The sequence below is a fragment of the Sinocyclocheilus rhinocerous genome, unplaced genomic scaffold, assembly GCF_001515625.1.
Source record: "Sinocyclocheilus rhinocerous isolate Xijiao unplaced genomic scaffold, SAMN03320098_v1.1 scaffold1234, whole genome shotgun sequence".
NCBI classification, from domain to species: Eukaryota; Metazoa; Chordata; class Actinopteri; order Cypriniformes; family Cyprinidae; genus Sinocyclocheilus; species Sinocyclocheilus rhinocerous.
In genome coordinates this window covers 1682347-1703063 of record NW_015656153.1, presented here as the reverse complement: position 1 = coordinate 1703063, position 20717 = coordinate 1682347, and the positions used below count along the sequence as shown (strand labels likewise).

The window sequence follows — 20717 nt, the reverse complement described above, 5'->3', positions numbered from 1 at the left end:
CTGCATAAAATAAAGTATGGACAAGGGAAACAGGTGAGGCTTTGTTTAGGTGGCTGAGGTAGATCAATATCTCGGCTTGCAGGCCAGGAATCTTGCCCGTTTTCCTCTAGCACTCTGCAGATCAGCTTACGGCTTGTAGACAGACTGTCGCCTATACCTCACTGACAGACAACCTGCCTCACCCCAAAAGACGGAATAGGGAAAATATCTTCATTCTCTCCTGAAGGAACCGGTCGAATTAGTTCGTCCAAATAATTCAAAAACAACGTATAGGAATACATCGACTGAAATAGTCAACGTTGTCTGTAAACAGTGAGGCAAGACACGGCTTTGTGGCTTTATCAACCTACGCGTGTTTATGATGGGACCGTCTTAAAGACCAGGCCCATCCTCCTCTGGGCCTCCCCCGCCTCCACTGAATAACCAACATAACATCCTCAGTAGTGTTTGTCTTAAACAGTCTAAACGTTGGTTTTAAAAATACTAAACATTTTTGTGATACGTATAGGCCCTAGATATAGATTTTGCGTTCAGGTTTAGTCTTTCAAGACACTATGGCGTGTTGTCCACCAGCAAGGGCGGAAGTCTAAAGAATCAATAGAAGCATCTGTGCTCGATTGGCCAAACTGACAGCACAGCGAACAAATCTTCTTTCTTTCTTTCTTTCTAATATTTTCATTGCTTTTGTCAGACCCAATTTTAGCTTATTTGATTTGATTTTGAAGATGAATTGAAGATCCTCAAGGCGATCTACCATTGCATTAATATTATTAGGCTATTATCATTATCATTATAATAATAATAATATTATTATTATTATTGTTGTTGTTGTTGTTGCTTTGTTATTTATTTTTTGTTGTTTTGCTTTGTTTTTTATTATTGTCCAACAGTGTATCGCCATTAGCTTTTTCTATTTTCACTATATTCGTTTTGTTGTTACTCTGTGTTTTCCACAATTCCATTAGGTTTTAGAATTATTAAACAGAAACTGGCACTATATGATTCAGTAGACCAATTTGTTACAATGGCTTCATTAAACCCCATGGGTCTATGTGTTTACACAATCAGGATCGCTTGTGAAATCTCTGAATTATAATAAAATAAAATAATATATAATTTTACCTACAAAAAATGTTTGACTATGAAGGTTAGTGTGGCATTAAAATAAACAGCATTTACCCAACAACATAACGCTGTGACACACATATAGCCTATAGGACTATATGTTCACAGAAAAAAAACCAGCATAGACCTTTGAGAATAATGTCTAATTTAACAAAATGCTCACACCGATGTGACATCACAAATAAGAGCTTGTTGCATTAATCCATCAGTCGTTTCAGAGGCGCGAGTGGGAATTCATTACAATCAGCAGTCCTTTTTGTAAGCCTGTTGGTTCCGTTTCGGACACCCAACCCGCACTGGGAGTTTGCAATTTGATAGCACGAAGGCTGTGATTCCACGCATTGTCTTGAGGCTGCTTTTGATAGATAGTGCTTTACAACTGAAGGAGTGATGGCAGGTAACAAGAAGAATTTTGGCACCTGTTGGTAACGTTTAAACCTAAAGAAAACTTTTGTTTAGGCTACTTAATAAATAATAAAACTGACAAAACCATAATGGCAAAATAACATTGGTCTAATATTTAAAGTAATAATAATAATAATAATAATTGATTTAATATATATAGTTGTTGTTCATTAGCCTGAATGAATGTTATTACATCATGTATCCCAGGTGGTGTTTCCTTCTTGAGACTAAATACACCAGACTAAACATATTGCTTTAGCGCATGTCTTTTATGTGTCACACAACTCTCCAAAAATGGCTTTGAGGTCTGTTATAAGAAAGAACAAACTATATTAAAGCTCAGACTATTAAAATTAATAGTAAAATAATTCGGTTGAGATAGACAGACAGACAGACAGACAGAGACATATCCCCCGAGGGAAAATGTAGGCGCAAAACAGCAGCAACGTCAAAACTGCATAATATACGAAACATTTAACAGTAGCTATATGCCTTTGGCGTTTTAAAATTTTTGCAATACCAGAAAATCTGTGAGAAAATAAAAATAAACAAATGAAAAAAATAAATACATAAATATTGTATCTTAACAGACAAGAAATGATTAGTCACCAAAAGCTGTCTACACCGCTATAGTTACAGACAATGCGGTGAAATGACCGCGCATACTCCAATTGAAAGCTTTTATTTCCCCCGTTTTACAGTAATATTTTGACATTGTGAATTCACAATATTTCTGATCAGCTGAGACAGCAATAGAATATTGAGCGAGAAAATATTGACAAAATTATTAATTTATAATCTTTTATTGAGAAATGCTTTCATGTTCACTAGCACGCTAGTGATAGACAGAGAGACAAGAGTGGGGAGAAAGAGGTAGAAATAACAGAGAACTGGGGTGAACGCATAGGCCAAGGGACACAGAGCGTAACTTTAGAAATAAAACTTTATTTAAACATTAAATAATTAAAATGAATCATTTCAGAACTTGACTTTTATATTTTTACTTAGACTAAATATGATGCACCTTACTTATTTTTGGCTGCTTATTCCATTGGGGTTAACGTCCAAACGACCCGGAACACAAATAGTCTCTCAGTGGAGACTTGACCCTCCATTGTGGTTAAAAACCGTAGTAAAGCAAGACTACAATTTAGAGCAAAAACATACAAGGATTTAAATGAGTGATACTGCTCTTCTGATTGTAACCCTTCTCATAGTCACACCTTAGCCTACTTAGCGTATTTGCAAGAGTGTAGCATTTTTTTCACCACAAGACACAAAAAGCCCCAGTCTGATAATATTATAACAGATAAAATTGGATAATTAGCTTGAATGTTGTATTTTAACTAATAATAATTCGATAGAGAATTTTGTCAAAAGAAGTATAAAAATATGTAGGCTATTTTAATTTGCGATATTGTCTCTGCTTGATATGAAAAGCTTCTTTATTATCTGCTTGTCAAAACACTAGGATCATTTTAAAGTATCTGGAATAACTAGAATTCCGTATATAAAATTCCAGAGAGACCATGAATTCGAAGAAATACATTTGCTTTAAACAATATAATTTCATCATGATACAAGTTGTTTGTTTAACTCGACAGCTCACTTCACTAAGTCAGGAGCTTTACACACACTCATTAAAACGATTATTCACGATCTGTCGAATGTTTTCTTTCACAAAGCAAATATTTTACTACAATATAGACCGGGATATACCACAAACCCTCTTCCAAAATAGCATGTTGACTCAAAGACAAAGAAGGTTAACCTACTTGGTCTAATAGCGAAGTAAATCTAGTTTTATATTGCTAAAGGAAAAGTGTCCTTTTTGTGTGTGAAAAAGAAATCATGGAGCTGTATGACACGATAACCTACATTTGTACTCACTGTTCTGACAATAGTGAGATTTTTATTTATTTATTTATGCACATTATGATTTTATTATGATTAATATTTTGTTAAAATGGATTGGTTTTAATGTTACTGATTTATCGATTTAATAATAATATTATTAATAATAATAATGGTTAAGCATTCCACAGCTTATTTGTGTTTTGTGCATATAATTGTTAAAATATTAGAAGGCTGTTTAGTTGGGGCAAATTTCTGTATTATCTCTTGTGGGGTTTTTTCACAGCTTGTAAATGATATTACAGTTCGTCTTGCCACAGGGAAAACTAAGTTTACGAGAGGCCATGTATTTTGCAAAGATATGAAGTTAATGTCACTACAGTTCTGCGTCATTCTAGCGCCCTCACTCTGCCTGGCTCGTTTGGTTCATATTACTTGAAGAGAGGAAACGTCCTTTGCATTTTACAAGTATTTGAATGCTTCAGAGTTGGATCAGCTTCGTTAAAGCTTCGTTTTACCACACCATTATCTGTGAATTGGCGAAAGGGAATAAGCATTAAAGCTGAGTTATATGACATATTCTAATCTGGCCTCTTCATAGGGTTGTATAGTGAACTAATACCAAGCAGCAAAATTAAACTATCAAAGGCGCCAAGGAAGGATTTTTAAAAATAGTCATTTCATGTGCAAATAGCAGAACGGAATATTTAAGCACAGGCTGTCGCAATATTCATAACATATTTGACAGTGTATTGGAATAGCCTAGTTGATCGTACAGGTAGCATTTCTGCATTAGCGTTTTAGTCATAGCGCTCAAATAATTATTTCAGTGTCATTTTATGAGCATATCAAAATGCTTTATATTCGGTCAGTGACATCGTAGCATTTCTGCATTAGCGTTTTAGTCATAGCGCTCAAATAATTATTTCAGTGTTTATATCAAAATGCTTTATATTCGGTCAGTGACATAATTATTTATAATTTATATGCGAAACCACGTGCATTTGGGGAAAATATTGTAGCTACGTGTTGTTTTATATTTACTATTTTGTTTAATACGTTACTTTTTGGCAAGATACTGCGGTATTAGGATGCTGATGTGCTTGCGTGCTGTCCCCAGTTCCCCCCACAGTCTCTCTGTGCCTCGGGGTAATAAGCAGAAACCACGCCTTTTGTGTAGCCTGTGACTAAACCCTGCTTACAAGATCTTGTCAAAAGACACAAAGGAAAAATAACTATTATTTCAAGTGCATCGCTTCATTAAGTCTGCATAAACGTCTGTACAGTTCAATACTAGCGATTCGTCTTAAATATGGGTCCATAGCGTCGAGCCGAAAATTATTCCCTTGCAGATTTCAATTATTGGTGCGATTCTAGGCCTCGTTTGTGCTTCAGGTAGAGTGGTTGTTAATCTTTGTGGGTTGAAAGCAGATGCAAACCAATTAAATCAGAGCAAACAATCACTGCCCAAAGATCATAATTTTGCTGTCACTGCTTCCAACTAAAAATGCTTTGTTCGTGATGCTACCATCATTTAACATCCACCACATGCAAGCTCTGCTTCTTTGTAATTATTACAAGGTGTATGTCTTCAGACAAATGCTGAATAAAAGTGTGAACATAAAATATTTTAAATTGAAAACATTAAAAGGGAATTTCAGCTGAAACCTTTCGTATAAATATTACATTTAAATCCTCATAATTATTTTGCATCTGTATAAATATATATGCACCAACATTCAGGTATAAATAAGAGAGAGGGCGGAAGATACACTTAAAATAAAACATTAAAAATAAAAGGATTTTGCATCTCAGCAAGTTTAGGCTACACCAAGCTAAATTATCGTATCGTTATATTAAAATATATATTATGCTTCTAAATTTGACCTCTCCTTTTTTGCTTTTGTTTTTGAGTGGTCACCCCGTTTAACATTTGAGCCATAATGTCTTGCGAGGAGATATTGAGTTCCACCAGTCTATTGTATAAAGCACAGAGGTTATTGCATTACGGTTGGGCACATTTAGCACAATGTCTCTTTTAAAAACATGAACAAATTACTGGACTTCAAGTGTTGAAAGCTAAGTTGTTGCTCTGTACTATTGCAACTAATGGCTCTATTGTTGGCTGAAAAACAAGAGCGGACAGTGTTATGCATTGCTTTGTATGGCCTCTACAACCAGGAGACGCTTGTAATAAATGTGTAATAAACTACAGCAAAATATTTCAGAACAAAATAGAATAAAGTAACCCAAAGAAATGGAAGAATTTGATGTTCAGGCACATTATTCAGGTAGGTTTGTTAGGCCTACGATAGTAGGCTAATATAGCCTAATAATATTCTAGTCTATAGCCTATCGACTGCCATTGTTTGCTCTTTTTTTTATCGTATCGCTAAAAGAGTAAAACATCCCAAAATATTTTGTGTGTGTGTAATTTTTTCGTCCCCCTTTCCTAAAATAAATATGCAAGTTTAGGTTTGTAACACATTGCAGGCCGGGGCCTTCAGGTAGGCTATACCCGCAAACTATCGCTTAAATGTTTTATTAAACACACTATGCTAATCAGTATCTTGTCAGACAGCTACTATAAATGCTAGCTCTTCAAAAAAGACAAAATGTTCGTAGCAAAATGTACTTAACCTACTTTTTTTTTATTTTTGTTCGGTTAACAGTTTAAGCGACAAACACGGGGCATAAGACCACAAAATCACAACCATGGAATTTAAAGACGACATAAACAATCACTCAATATTTTATGAGGCATTTACTCAACACGGGTTACACGTTCGCAAAGTTAACCTATAATTACAACAGGTATTGACATTTCACTAATTACAAAAAGTATGTGACCTGCATGGTGGTGACCATATACAGTAAATATGCAAACACAAGCTAAAAGCATTCATTGCGTCTGTCTCCTTCAGAACTGTCTGTAAAGTTATGAATACTGAAAAAAAAACTATATTTTGTTGATTGATACCCATTCTTTGGTCTACAAAGAAACTGTATTGTTAATATATGTATAAAATGCACTACAGATGCATTATTCAGTCTGTATTATTAAAAGAACAAAACAACAAAAAGCCACGGATTTGAACGGGCATTGTGCACTTATAGAACATTTATTTAAAAATGAAAATAAAACTTTGTGTTAATTTTTGAAAAATCTCACCCCACCAGTGCTCATGACGTGATAATACTGCAAACATGATGACTGGAGGTTGTTCTGTAAAGTATTAGATATTTTAACATTTAAAATTAGACAAAACTGCAACCACTATTTAAATAAACATTCTAAAGTAATCATACTGCCTTTCCAAAAAAAAAAAAAAAAAAAACTATGCTTAATCCTTTTTTTTACTCTGGTCACATTGCACGTTGCTGACAGTGGAATAATAAACAGTTCCGCGACACTTGACGTTTGTATACAGTCAGAAATAAATGCAGAATAATAATAATAATAATACAAAATACCTGGAATTCGGCTTGCATTGTCCGTTCATTCTCCTTAATTTTTTCATTTATATATATTACAGTGTAAATTGGTGTAAAATGTTCACTTACAGTCTGATCCTGTGGATGCTAGTTAGTGTATAAGTGGATTTGATGTTGACCCTTGATTCTGATGTGTGAAGTAGTCAGAAAGTCCGCTGGAAAGCCCGGAGGAAAAACTAGTCAGGGAAGGCCTTAAGGAGTCACACGAGAGAGAGGAGACCGTTTGCGGGGAGGAGGAAGAGGCGGCCCGGGAGCTCATGGACGTGCTGCTATGCGAGGTCATGGATGGGTGAGGGACGTGGGGGAAGAAGTAACTGGTCTGGCCCGCCAGTAGGTTCACTGAACACGGATTCAAAGAGTACGTCCCTGAGCAGGGCACGGAGAGCCCACATGGCACTCCATTGGAGGCAGGGAAAGAGTGACTGTTCCCCAAACTGTTTTGAGTCAACATTGTGCTATAGGACATTGGGTGACTAGGGTAAGCCGACGACGTGCCGTTGTAACTCAATGCGCTGCTCGCCCTCGGATGGTGAAGCGAGAGGAAAGGCGACATGGGCCAATATAAAGAGCCAGCTCTATCCATAAACGTCAGTCCGGTGGAAGTAAGCCTCGCGCCTCTTTTAAACGCAAGCTTTGCCCTAGAAGTGGTCGATCTCCGCCGAAGTTTGCCCGTTGTGCCGCCAATGAACACGTCGTCGCTGGAGGGGTCAAGCATCCAGTAGTTCCCCTTCCCGGGGTCATCGTAGTGCCGGGGCACTTTGACAAAACATTTGTTCAAACTCAGGTTGTGTCTGATGGAATTCTGCCATCCCTGCTTGTTCTCTCGGTAATACGGGAAATTTTTCATAATGAACTCGTAAATGCCGTTAAGGGTTAACCGCTTCTCCGGACTCTGCCGAATAGCCATCATAATCAAAGCGTTGTAGCTAAAAGGTGGTTTCTCGTACTTGCCGTTTTTCTTGTCGCCTTCTTTGCCTCCTTCGCCTTCTTTCGAGTCCCGTTTCTCTTCCTGCTTCCCCTTCTCGTCCGTGCACGAGGAGTCGTGGGATGAATTGTCACTTTTAGCGCAAGTGTTCTCCGACTTTTGCTCCTGTACTTGGACAGGTAAAGGAGTCTTCTCCTCTTCCTCATGCACCGCTCTGTGGTGGTGTTGGTGGTGATGATTGTGGTTGTCGCTTTGGACGGCTTCGGGAACCAGACTGTTTATACTGAACGATGATTTAGGAATCATTTTGACTTCTTTCCTTTCTCCCATATCCAACATCACAAGTAAGATAGAGTAGCAACAACCAGCAGCAGCAGCAGTTGGACTTCAAATCTCTTGCTCTGGCAACTCCTCTAATTAAAAAACTCGGTAATACGGGAAATTTTTCATAATGAACTCGTAAATGCCGTTAAGGGTTAACCGCTTCTCCGGACTCTGCCGAATAGCCATCATAATCAAAGCGTTGTAGCTAAAAGGTGGTTTCTCGTACTTGCCGTTTTTCTTGTCGCCTTCTTTGCCTCCTTCGCCCTCCTTCGAGTCCCGTTTCTCTTCCTGCTTGTCCTTCTCGTCGGTGCACGAGGAGTCGTGGGATGAATTGTCACTTTTAGCGCAAGTGTTCTCCGACTTTTGCTCCTGTGCTTGGACAGGTAAATGAGTCTTCTCCTCTTCCTCATGCACCGCTCTGTGGTGTTGGTGGTTGTCGCTTTGCACGGCTTCGGGAACCAGACTGTTTATACTGAACGATGATTTAGGAATCATTTTGACTTCTTTCCTTTCTCCCATATCCAACATCACAAGTAAGATAGAGTAGCAACAACCAGCAGCAGCAGCAGTTGGACTTCAAATCTCTTGCTCTGGCAACTCCTCTAATTAAAAAAACACAACAACTATTTCATGTTCCTTAAAAACACGTCGATATGAGACAGCTAGCTACAATTAATTACGGAGCCACAGACACTAAGCTGTAAAAAAATAGCTTGAACCTTTTTAGAGACTGCAGCCAACCACAGCAGCATAAGTATTAACCGCGCAGCCAATCATTGAGCAGTTCTTAGCGCCTGTTCCAGTGCGTAAGGATACACAAGATCCACCAATGCTCATGCCCAGTCAACAATGGCTTTCATTTCCCCCAGCAAACTCCTACCAAGAAAACAGACCACATAACCTCAATCAATTTTTTTTTATAATTGTAGAGTGCTGTTTCAACATATCCATGCGTCCTCAATTTGTTTTCATACCGCAGGGGGAAAAACAAAAGGGACTAAAAGGTAGCCACAAAAAAACAGGTACTACTTCCTGTATCGGAAATGTATGGCTTTTAATACACATGAAGCTACAGCACATAGCCTAGGTATAACATTAATTGAGAATACTCGCTGAACAGCGACGGAATATTTGTAGCGTTTGCATTAAATGCAGATCCTTTCTGGCGATCGGCTATATTTATACGATGTTATATAGGCTACTTATTCGTTCTCGCGTAGGCTATATATCACATTTGAACAGTTTTTCTTAGAAGTGTCAAGTCCGTAGCTACATGTAGCAATATAGGCTACTTAGTCGCACGTTTATACAGATAAACGATTCTGAACATAAACGATATGTGACGTTCATCCACATAGTAAGACGCTATAAGCATCTTTATTTCTAGCGTGTTAATAATCATGCTACTAAGCACCACCATGAACAATATCATATCAACAATTACAAGAGAGGCAGTTGATAAGAACAACGATATAACACGATAGCCTACACTTTTTTACTATTAATAACTAAGCTATAATAATAATAATAATAGGCTAATAATAACGCAAGTAGATGATCGTTTATTTCTGGGTAGCCTACGTTTATAGATGATTAATTTAACGTGATAAACCAGACGCATGCAGTTATTTTTTATTGCTTTAGCTATTTACAAGGCAGACAATAACCAATAGGCTAGATATAGAAGGTCTATTATCAGAAATGTCCGCATACAAACTTCTCGCATAAGTGGAGGAAATATAATATTTGTAGAGGATGGAGAGTATATCTGTTATAAGAATTTAGAGAAAACAAAGAGCTCCCAACACAAAATAAGGACTTTATATACCAGAATAGCACTAGTTAAGGCCCCTAGTATTTTTTAAGAAACAGATCTACAGTGCAAGATCGTTTTAAAATAAATAATAATAAATAAAATCAATCTTATTAAGGACGCAAGAATAACCTCGCGAATAACGGCATCAATTAGTTGCTTTATATTTACGGTTGAAGTTTCTCTAGTAATGGAAGGGGTGATATGTGTGTATTTGTGCTGGGGACGTTGCAGGGGGGTTGACTGAACAACAGACACACGCATTCACATGTGCAAACAAATCGTACACACGCAAACAAATAAACAAACAAGCGTACTGGATTCCCACAAGGTGGAATTTTAATAATAAACTCAGGCCTGCCTATAAACATATAGTTTCATAAAAACATTCAAATCAATCAAACTTATTTTACCAAATTCAGCCTATCACAGAAACATATATAACAATAAAAAACATAAAATTATCTATTTTTTTTCAAACTGTTATTATTATTTATGTTGTGTTTGTTTTGCATTATTAAATAACCCTTTATTTTCTATACTATAGAAGTGACCAAATGCATTAACCCACACCAATATGCGATAGCCTATAGCCTATGCGATATTATTTCATTTCAAAATGTAACATTTAGTCAGATATTTTATGGAGAATATACCTAAGGATTACTGGTCGACATTAACTGTTTGTTGCATAGGATAATATTTGTTGCACTGCACACATTTTTATTGGAATCATACATTAAACCTGATATCCAACAAAAACATAAAACTCTGGCACAAGTTGCACAGTCGGTTATAATAATTATAAATATGACATCAGTGACTGCATATATTTCAGACCATTTGTATCAACGCACATCCCACATGTTGCTTTTAATGTACTTTGATAAAGCTATTAACCCTTCAAAGCCGAAGAGAAAATAACAGTTTGAGCGGGTGAGGCTGCATGACTCGATCATATTAGGTTGTTTTTATAAATGACACATGTTTGTAGGCCACCTTCAGCAAACAATATGTTAATGTCTCTTCGTCACTGTCTGACTGCAACTAAAGTGCACCATAGGCGCAAAAATCAAACTGATTAGAAATAGGTATGCGGATAATGCACAAATTTTCATACTTTCCTTATTTGATTACAGTTGTCCACACATTTTCCTTTAAGTATCTAAGTGCATTTTGCCCGTTTTCACTATTGATAGCTATATTGTTTTTTAGCCCGTATCAAACATGAGCTTTCGCAGCATTGCAAAGTTCATTTTGGTTTGCGACGGGCCGTTAAAAACATGTAGGCTACAAGCCTGAGTAATATTATCATCCGGTTAATTACATAAATATGGCACATTATTGTATGTGATGTAGCCTATTGTGTTTGATAAATTGTAATAAATAGCCTATTAATCGGCAAATTTTATTGTTGGTTTTTTTTATTAAGCCCTGATCATAATATGTCAAAACTATGGCCACGTCTTGTGCTAACGAATTTTAAAGTAAACGAGAGGGGGGTTCATTTTAATATTTATTTACTTATTTATTATTTCAATATTTGTTTATTTGCGTTGAACTAACATGAATGCATAGCCTACTGAGGCTACGCCTGCAACAATAGGCTATAGGCTAAAGTAAAATGTTGATGGTTCTATGTATGAAGACAGTGTTTGATATTTTCTGAAATGTTTAATGAAATTATTTCCAATAAATAATGTCCATTAATATATTTATTTAGACTATAACACCATCTCCATCTTTTATAGCAGTAGCCTACGGTTGTGTTGATGATAGTAGGTTAAAGTTTTCCACAGTTATGTGGGCTCTTCCTAAAATGATTGAAATGTTCATGAGCACGTCGCTTAAATAAACACAGTTGTCACTTACCTTAACAAACATACGCCTGTGTTGAAATGAGAACTGAAACAGGGAGGTAATCCTGCACAAAGTCAAACCCGTCTTTTGGAGCTTGTCTTTAATAGAGTGCCCTCTAGCGGCGAGGAAAAATTACAGTGCATCTTCTCTTTTGCGCTTCTTGGGTAAACTCGCTATTTTTTCTATTATATATATATATATTAGTATTTGGTTTTCCAACAGGCTACTAAATAATTTAACAAATTCACAGGGTCGAAATGACACAACTCATGCAAAAATGTATCTCATAGATCCAGCTAGAGAATGATTCAAAGGAAAAATGATTCTTCTCTTTGTAAAGACAAACAAATAGGTAAACAGATCAATTTAAGCCATAGTCTACTTTTAGGCCTAATTTCCTCTTCAGTCCTGTCTTAACTAAAATCTTGAGTTGAATGACATTTTCAAAACAAAACTCGTAAATGCATTTTTGCTGTGTGTTGCTAGAACAACAATATAAATATATAAATAAAAACAATGCGAGATGTATTTATTCATAATATGCCAGTGTTCTTGCCAAAGACAAACACAAAATTAAGGTCACACATTAAGGTTTCACTGACAAAAAAAAAAGAAAGAAATCGAAATCGTGAAATGAAATGAAATCGGGCATAGGCCTAATCATTATCATTCTGTGTATGCATTATTGTTGTGCGACGCATACGTCATAACTAAAACAATAGCTAATGATAAGACTAATAATAATACGTTTTATGTAAAAAAAAAATTAAATTTAAAAAAATAAAGTACATATCCGGTAATAGTCGTGAGAATTATGTATATATATATTTTTTTGCCTTTTACCGTTTATACAATTTAAATCGGGCATAGGCCTAATCATTATCATTCTGTTTATGCATTATTGTTGTGCGACGCATACGTCATAACTAAAACAATAGCTAATGATAAGACTAATAATAATACGTTTTATGTAAAAAAAAATTAAATTTAAAAAAATAAAGTACATATCCGGTAATAGTCGTGAGAATTATGTATATATATTTTTTTTTGCCTTTTACCGTTTATACAATTAAAAAAAAACTTGTTTCTGAATTAGCCCTAAAATTATAAAATGTTTATAAACTCGAACTTCTCAAGGATGGAGAACAATCGTTTTTCATAGTCTGTAGCGCCATCATGTGGTAGGTAACTAACCGCATAATTGAGTTATTACGAGGAACGTCTTACGACACTGTCAAATTAATACTTTATATGATCTGATTGTACATAGGTTGCAATATGCAAAAGTGGGATCAAAAGTTTTTGATAAATTAATGATGGAGCACAGATAATACTACCAGATTTCAGTTTTTTTTTTATAGATAATGTAATAATTGTAGACCTGTTAATACAGTAAGCACTGCTTTACCTTGCTTTTTGTTCTTATTAATTTTATAACAAAGACACATACAGCAATTATTGATGACAGTAATATTTTATTGTTTACTCAGGTTTAAATGGCAATAATCATGATACCCTTTGTTCCATTTTACCCACTTTTCAACCCACCCTACGCAGCATACTTCATCAGCACTAGAATCTTTAAATATAATACAATCAGAAGCAAGCACATTATTTTTATTCATATAACAAAAATATATAATTATTTATGAAAAAAAAAAAACTCCTGATCTGATGGATTTTAGTTTTTAACATTAGCATTTTAACATTTAGCAGTATTTGTGAAACATTTATTTAGTGTATATCTTGGAATTCTATACACACAATTATTTACGAGGTATCATTGCACATCTGTAATCACAAAAAAAGTTATTGATTCTACTAAACGTCGATTCTATCAACTAATAACAATAATGTATAATATTAGATTCAAATATAAATAGCCTTTAAAAGAAGTAAATTTTCAACTACTGCCACATCAAGGCAGAGAAGGTCAAATCTGTTATGTAAAAATCATTTTTTGAAAAATTTCATTAAGGCGCTCCTGTTTTTGGACTTGTCCTTGGCTCCATTCTCAGCCTGGTTTTGTGGTGGAGGAGGTGGGGCGAATGGTGGGGGTTGGTTCCTCTGTAGACTTCTTACAATTTGGGTCACACTTACTGAAGAGAAAAAAATATATATTTTTTATTTTTTTATTTTTTTTTATTATGATTCAGACAAACCAGTGACCATCTGATAAGAGATAAATAAACCTTTATCCATCACAATAACATTAAAAAGACATTTTCATTTTGATTGACCACCAAAGTCATTTATGATCACAGTCCAAGCCTTGATACTAGGGACTAATTAATTACCCTTCAGTAATTAGATTTTACAGCCACACTTTGAGATGCATGACTCATAGCAGGTATGGGATCTCACCCGAGTCTTGGCTCTCTCCTCCTTCAGGATAGCGGTGTTTGTTGTAATAAGTGTGGGGAGGTTTAGGTGGTGGCTTTCTCTCTGTCTCATAGCTCTCTGTGGAGTCTTCTGTTAATACAAATCCACAGTAAGTGTTAAGCAGAAGCACACACATTGGCACACATAAACGCACAGAAGTACTCAGGCTCTGTTTGTTCTCTCACCCTTTTCCTGGTTCGACTTTGTGGTGGAATCTTGTGTGTCAGATGTGTCGGCTGGCACAGACTCACACTGCTCTGTGCTTTCTCTACTTGCTTCTGTGTTAATTCTGTGTGGGGACAAACATTACAATCATATGAGCATGTGAGAAAACCTAGCTGTCCAATAATCTGATTTATTCAGGAACTGATAATATGTAAATGGGTCAAAGACAAATAACATGATAAAGAAACAAAGAAAGTTAAGAATTATTTAAGTGAAAAACCAAGAAGTCAATAAAAGTTTCAGTTTAAAGAATTAATATTGTCCAGCTATTAAAAGTTAATATATTTTCCATACACTTTTAAGAATATGTGAGTGTGCACATCTCAATCAAATAATTACTAATTCACAAATATTACATTTTTGGGTTAGAATCATGAGACATTTTACAATCTGAAGTAAACTTGCCTTGTCATAAAAAGGTAATATTATTTTATAAGCGACTTACTGACCTTGACATACTGTCATGGGGGCTTGCAAAACTCCTCTACGATATAATTTCCTGTTTTTTTTTTAATGTTTATATACATTGGTTGCATCACTGAGTTTTATCCCCCCCCCCCAAATATTAATAAGCAGAAAAGCAGTTTTGATAATCTGAACACCATTCTTCATAGTAGGGTTAGTACAATTTTTTTTTGTTATTAATAAAATGAATACTTTACATACACTAATATACTAAAAGTGACAGTAAAGATATTTGAATTGTTACAAAAGATTTGTATTTCAAATCAAAGAATCCTGAAAAGAAATGTTTGTTGAGCAGCAAATCAGACAATGTTTTCAGAAGGATCATGTGACACTGAAGACTGGATTATACATGACTGTATTATGGATTATATACATACTGTAATTATTTAAATTATAATGATATTTCACAATATGTACATTCTACTGTAATTATGATCAAATAAATTGCCACCTTGGTAAGCTGGTAAGCATAAGAGGCATCTTTCATAAACATAAAAAAATCTTAAGGATTGCACACTTTTGAATGGTAGTATGTGTGTGTCTATATATTTTTGTTGTTCATCATTATTGTAGTTGTCAATCATTATTGTTGTTTATATAATTTTACCCAGGACTTTCTGAGGACACCGTTGAATTTGTGCAGTTCTGAAGCTCCTTCAACCACTTTTGCTGTTCTTCTTGAGAAGAGGCGGCAAACAGATAGTGACTGCCATCGCTCAACCTAAACCAGAGAGTCAAACAGATTATAGATTTGTTTTCATCTGACACGTGAGCAGATGTTCCTTTCACAATGGCAGGTGGTGTGAATCAGAACTCACATGATTTTGAATGTGTTCTCCTTTCTCCTGTAGTACGGATTGTCTTTACAGACTGCTTCAGCCAATGTAATCGGTGGCCAGCGTGTACAGTTCTGTATTAAATGACATGGATTAAAGAGAAAGTCCACAAAGTCGACCACAAAAACATCTCCTTGAATTGATATAATTATTGTCATCATGTGGTGGACTCACAGATGCAAGGTTGTCTGCAAAAATAATTGCCTTGCCTGTCTGGATATATAGTTAATTAATAATAAACATAGCTCTCACTGAGTCTCTCTTTCACTAGCGTGTCTAGCCAAGTGTGTGTGAGTCCATGTTGTGTGTGTAGACTCATACCTCACTGGCAGCATCTTGGTCTTTAAACAGATTGAGTGTCTCCTCTTCCAGTAGTGCATAGACTGTTTCCCAGTGATCCAAGCCCTGATCCAAACCAACAGATCAATGTTACACCATTAAGTGCTCTTACAGAAACAAAACCACACTATAAACAAAGAAGTGGAGCTAAGGATGTCAGAGAAAGCTTTTTAATCAATATCACCATTGGTGTTGGTTGGAAAGCTTACTTTATATCCTCCTTGCTTCAGTTTAATCTCCAAGGTACCCTCCATTTTGGCATGTCCTGCTCTGATCTAAAAAAGTACACTAATTACGGACCAAAAAAAGGTGGAATCTAAAAAGAAAAGCACTTAAATAGCATTTACCTTGGTGGCAACAGTCGTCCCTATTGGAGATTCAGTAGAAGTGGATGTTTGTACTTCTGGGTCTGAAAGGGGAGATGACTGAGGTTTTTCTGGTGGGGTGGATGAAAGAAGGCTTTTATCCACTGAGGTTTGGTTGTCCACCATTTCTTCATCTTTAGAGGGTGGCTCAGGGGGTTTTGACGTAGGAGGACCCAGCATCTCTTTATCAGGGGCTGATGGTTTCAGAAACCTAGGAGTTATCTTTGGTTTAGTAATGACTTCGACGGAGGGTTCGGTCTGTCTCGGAGTATCGACCTCATCTTCAGACGTGGTATGGTCAATCTTGGGGGCATTGTGTAAATAATGGAGTTTGTAAACAGCACTGGAAATTTCTGAGGATGATTCTGGGCTGTCTAGAACAGAGGTGGATGGTTTGTCGGGGGCAGTTACGGTATCACTGCCGCTGCTGCTGTTTCTCCTGAGGCCTGATGCCACTCTTGACACCACAGAGGATTCATTTTTACCGCTGCTGCTTCTCGGTGGGATGGCAGACCTGGCTGTAGGGACTCGGGAGGGTGTGGATGAATTATCGCTCTTGCCATTGCTGTTCCTTAGGACAGGACTGGTCAGCGAGGGACGTGGGGGCAAAGCTGGTTGCTCAGATGGCTTTCGCTTTAGGGAAGTTACACGAACGGGCTTGTCCCTACTGCCACCGCTCTGAATTTCTTTGATTTTCTTTTCCCTCTGGGACACCAAAGAAAGAGCAGAAAAATTACAAAAAGGTGAGTCAAAACGGATAAATTTGGAGTAATGCTAGTATGAGTGAGCTATTTTATACTTTTACCTGTATTCGTCTGGCTTGAAGGGCATTAAATCTCTCACTCTGAGCTTGAATCATGGCCTCCAGATCTTCCTGCTTCTTCATCAACTCCAGAACATCTGAAACGGAGTCCTGTCCACAAATTCAGTACAGTTAGATTTGATGAAGCTGTTCTTGAAGCGAAAGGGAGTCATATGCTGCCTACATATATGTAAACATTTTCCCCAAAATTTTCCCACCCCATAGTCCTCTGCTTTGAGCGCGCTCTCATAGGTGTTGAGCCAGTGCTCGGCCTGCTCCAGCTCTCTCTGCAGCTGCTGCAGTTCAAGGTCTTCCTGATATTGAGCTCTCCTTTCGGCCCAGGCTTCCAGCACTCGCTCTTCCAGGTCCTGGAGCTCAGCTAGACGGTCCTCCAGCTGCACATACATATAGTGACTTTACATACTTTTTACAGGTTTATTTTCATGTGCTTTGACCAACATAATGCTTTTATAAGAAGGTTCACAATGAACACTGTACATGTCAATCATGTTTTGTTGTTAACTAAACGTTGCTTGCTTTGAGCCTTTTCTTAACCTACCTGAATACGTTTTTAAAGCATCTCAGACTTTTCATTTAAACTCTGAACCCCCTGAAATGTGCACATGGACTCAGGGCAAAATCAGGGCAAAAGTTGTGTATTGTATTCCAGCCTTTAGGCATGACTGTCATACCTCGTGACTCATGAAGTTCCCCTCTTCCATCAGATGTCTCCCTTCGTTTTGAACCATTTCTGATTTGTATAATTGCCTGTCAATCTGTGTGCGGTACTCTTCGTGTCTTTTAATGAGCTGCTCCAGGTCTTTAACCTCACCTCCAACCCCCTCCCCTGTCATTAGAGACAGTGTCTCCTTAAGCCAGCCCCTAAGACACAATCAACAGCATCAATGTAAACAGCAGGACAACACATGGAAAACAGCGAGAGAGAGCGAGAGAGAGAGAGAGAGAGAAAGAAAACATTGCATACATCAGCTCTCTCCATTCAGTCAGATATCTCTGAACAGCCTCTGCCTGTTGGAGTCTTTGTCTGCGCTGGTTGGCCTTTTCCAGCAGGCTCCTCCAGATCTCCTCCACCTCCTGCAGCCTCTCGCTCAAACTGTCCCTCACTCGAGGACACTTTCGGACCAGTGCTTTGCCTTCCTCTTTTCGACGAGACACGCCTTCTTCTATCACTGCAAGGTCTCTCTGATGAAACAGATGGTTGTACTATTTTAAAAATCCACCTGTGGTAGTTTACATGTTTTCAATTGAACATTAGGCTGATAGCAACAAGTGCGTATGAATATTGGGTACCTCCAAGCCTTCATGTTGGCGGATGAGAGCTTGGACACTCAGCAGGTCATTCTCCTGCTCCTCAGAGTCCAGAGCCACCTCTTTCTCATTCATCCAGCTCCTAAGCTCATCCAAGTCATGGTCAAACTGGTGAACCTCTCGAGCGGAACGCAGGTTCTGTCAAAACATTTCCTTTTAACTCCCAGAAGTGATTCAATTTGCAATATCACTGCCTTAGAAGAGTCGCTGTTGTTGTATTTTTTTAATATTACCTGTGCTCTTGCTTTCATAGCCTTGTTTAAATCCTCCCAGAGCTTGAGTAGATCTCTCTCTTTCTGCTGTGCCTCTGATGACTGCACCGTCTGCTTCAGCTTTTGGACTGTACTCAGCTTATTCTGGCCCAGAGTGCCGACCTCTTCTGCAAAATCCTCAAACTTCTTCTGCAGTGCCTAACAAGAGCACAAGTTGATTTAAAAACAATTTTGATGATTAAAATAGTTCTTACAGCTAAGAAGGTTGTAAAGTCTGACAAGTGCTAAGTATCTTTTTATAAGTTACCATGATAGAGTTACAGTATATGAATGTAGTATGACTTCTAATCCAAAGTCATTTACAATTAATATATGGAAAAAACAGATAAAGGCAAATACATCAAGAATATATTAATCATAAAACTGTATAGTGTTTCTACTCTCTATTTTTGAGCCAATCTTACCTCCACCCCTTCCAGATCTTGACCAAAGTCATCAGACTCTGCTGTGGTTTTGCGGGAAAGTAGCCAGTTCTGTAGGTCTTTGGCTTCTCTCTCAAATACATAGAGATTGTACTGATTTTCCAACTCTGTGCGACGTTGAGCAGACAGTTGCAGTAGTGTCTCAAACCCACCATGCATATCTTCAAGGCTCTTACTCACTAAATGACTGCAAAGACACATTATAAATTCAAAACATTATTATTTGAGGTTTTCAACTTCAAAGCTACCATTCAAAAGTTTGGGGTCGGTAAGGTTTTTTTGTTGTTTTTTTTGTAAAGAAATTAATACTTTTATTCAGCAAGGACGGTATAAATTGATCAGAAGTGACAGTAAAGATATTTTTTATGTTATAAAAGATTTCTATTTAAAACAGATGCAGATGCTTTCTATTAACCAAAGCATCCTAAAAAAACAGTATCACTGTTTCTACCAACATATTAGACAGCGCAACTGTTTTCAACATTGATAATACTGAGAGGAGTTTCTTGATCAGCAAATCTGCTGACATCACTGATAGCAAAGCTATTACAAAAACCAGCAATTAGCTCAATTAATCAATGCTATCATGACCCAATAACTGCACCTGTTGGGATGTTGGGACTTTTCTAGATCAGTGCCAGTTTTCAGGAGTGCTTCTACTTTTCCACACTGGCTTTCCAACTCCAGGTCAACTGTGTCTAGTTTCCTGAGGAAAGCTTCAGTGGCCTCCTCACTCTTTCCATAGTCCTTGGACTCTAATACAGGCCTCTGCTCCTCCATCCATTGCTCCAGTTGGGAAACCTGGGTCATTATGAAGAGACATCAGACATCAGATTTAATAATATGTATATGAATCACATTACAGTGTGAACGGGTAACACACCTCTGAGAGAAAGGTCTGGATTTTCAGTGCTTGTTGAAGCTGGCGATCCTTATTCGCTGACACTTTCTTCAAAGTGTCAAAGTTCTTCTTTAAATCAGCAAGTTTTTCACTGATCTCACGTGATGCAAAGTGTCGTCCTCGCACCAGGTTCTGTCCTGCCTCCTGCACAGCCATTATTAGAGGGGTTCGGCTCTCAATTTCCTGCATCATAACCTATAAGAAAAGATATCGGTTTATCAGAAATGGCTCTTTGTGCTTGCTGACGAGTCTTGTAACAAAACAAAACATCAGTTTATTAAAGCAGAGCAGAATAAAAATCTCCCAGGGTTTTGAAGCACCAGTTTAAACATGCATACAGTAAGTATTCCTGGACCAGACTAACCAGATGTTTTTTGACTATGGCTTGTATACTCTGCAGGGAGGTGCCCCAGTCTTTTGTGGCTGTGGCCTGCAGCTTGTCCTGAATCCACAGCAGCTCATCCTCTAAGTCCCTGTAGAACTGGAACAGCAGCTGCCATGACTCCAGAGTTTCCCTGCGGGCCTGAAGCGGCTCAGCCAGCCCATTATACCTGAGAGAAATGATTAAACGTCAG

The 20717-nt window shown here is 37.3% G+C and overlaps 3 protein-coding genes across 3 annotated transcripts in view; all 3 read right to left on the bottom strand.

Annotated features, from left to right (window-relative positions):
- Positions 1–6726: 6726 nt before the first annotated feature.
- LOC107719482 (forkhead box protein G1-like) lies at positions 6727–8859 on the bottom strand. Its single transcript, XM_016526900.1, has 2 exons — positions 8745–8859; positions 6727–8229 (listed from the first exon to the last, which is right to left on the bottom strand). The coding sequence occupies exon 2, from the start codon at positions 8141–8143 to the stop codon at positions 6971–6973; it is 1173 nt and encodes a 390-aa protein (XP_016382386.1). The 5' UTR covers positions 8144–8229; positions 8745–8859; the 3' UTR covers positions 6727–6970.
- LOC107719502 (forkhead box protein G1-like) lies at positions 8222–8927 on the bottom strand. Its single transcript, XM_016526920.1, has 2 exons — positions 8848–8927; positions 8222–8728 (listed from the first exon to the last, which is right to left on the bottom strand). The coding sequence occupies exon 2, from the start codon at positions 8654–8656 to the stop codon at positions 8222–8224; it is 435 nt and encodes a 144-aa protein (XP_016382406.1). The 5' UTR covers positions 8657–8728; positions 8848–8927.
- A 4600-nt stretch (positions 8928–13527) lies between these two features.
- Positions 13528–20717, bottom strand: part of sptbn5 (spectrin, beta, non-erythrocytic 5) — a 28807-nt gene continuing 21617 nt past the window's right edge. The window contains exons 49-66 of the mRNA XM_016526919.1: positions 20507–20693; positions 20125–20337; positions 19846–20042; positions 19224–19428; positions 18781–18957; positions 18530–18685; positions 18204–18421; positions 17911–18100; positions 17437–17613; positions 17222–17329; positions 16399–17121; positions 16261–16326; positions 16034–16117; positions 15695–15786; positions 15484–15597; positions 14369–14472; positions 14166–14273; positions 13528–13900 (exon numbers count right to left, since the gene is read on the bottom strand). Of these exons, the coding sequence (XP_016382405.1) occupies positions 13755–13900; positions 14166–14273; positions 14369–14472; positions 15484–15597; positions 15695–15786; positions 16034–16117; positions 16261–16326; positions 16399–17121; positions 17222–17329; positions 17437–17613; positions 17911–18100; positions 18204–18421; positions 18530–18685; positions 18781–18957; positions 19224–19428; positions 19846–20042; positions 20125–20337; positions 20507–20693 (3265 nt within the window). The 3' untranslated portion in view covers positions 13528–13754. The remainder of the gene's footprint in view (positions 13901–14165; positions 14274–14368; positions 14473–15483; positions 15598–15694; positions 15787–16033; positions 16118–16260; positions 16327–16398; positions 17122–17221; positions 17330–17436; positions 17614–17910; positions 18101–18203; positions 18422–18529; positions 18686–18780; positions 18958–19223; positions 19429–19845; positions 20043–20124; positions 20338–20506; positions 20694–20717) is intronic.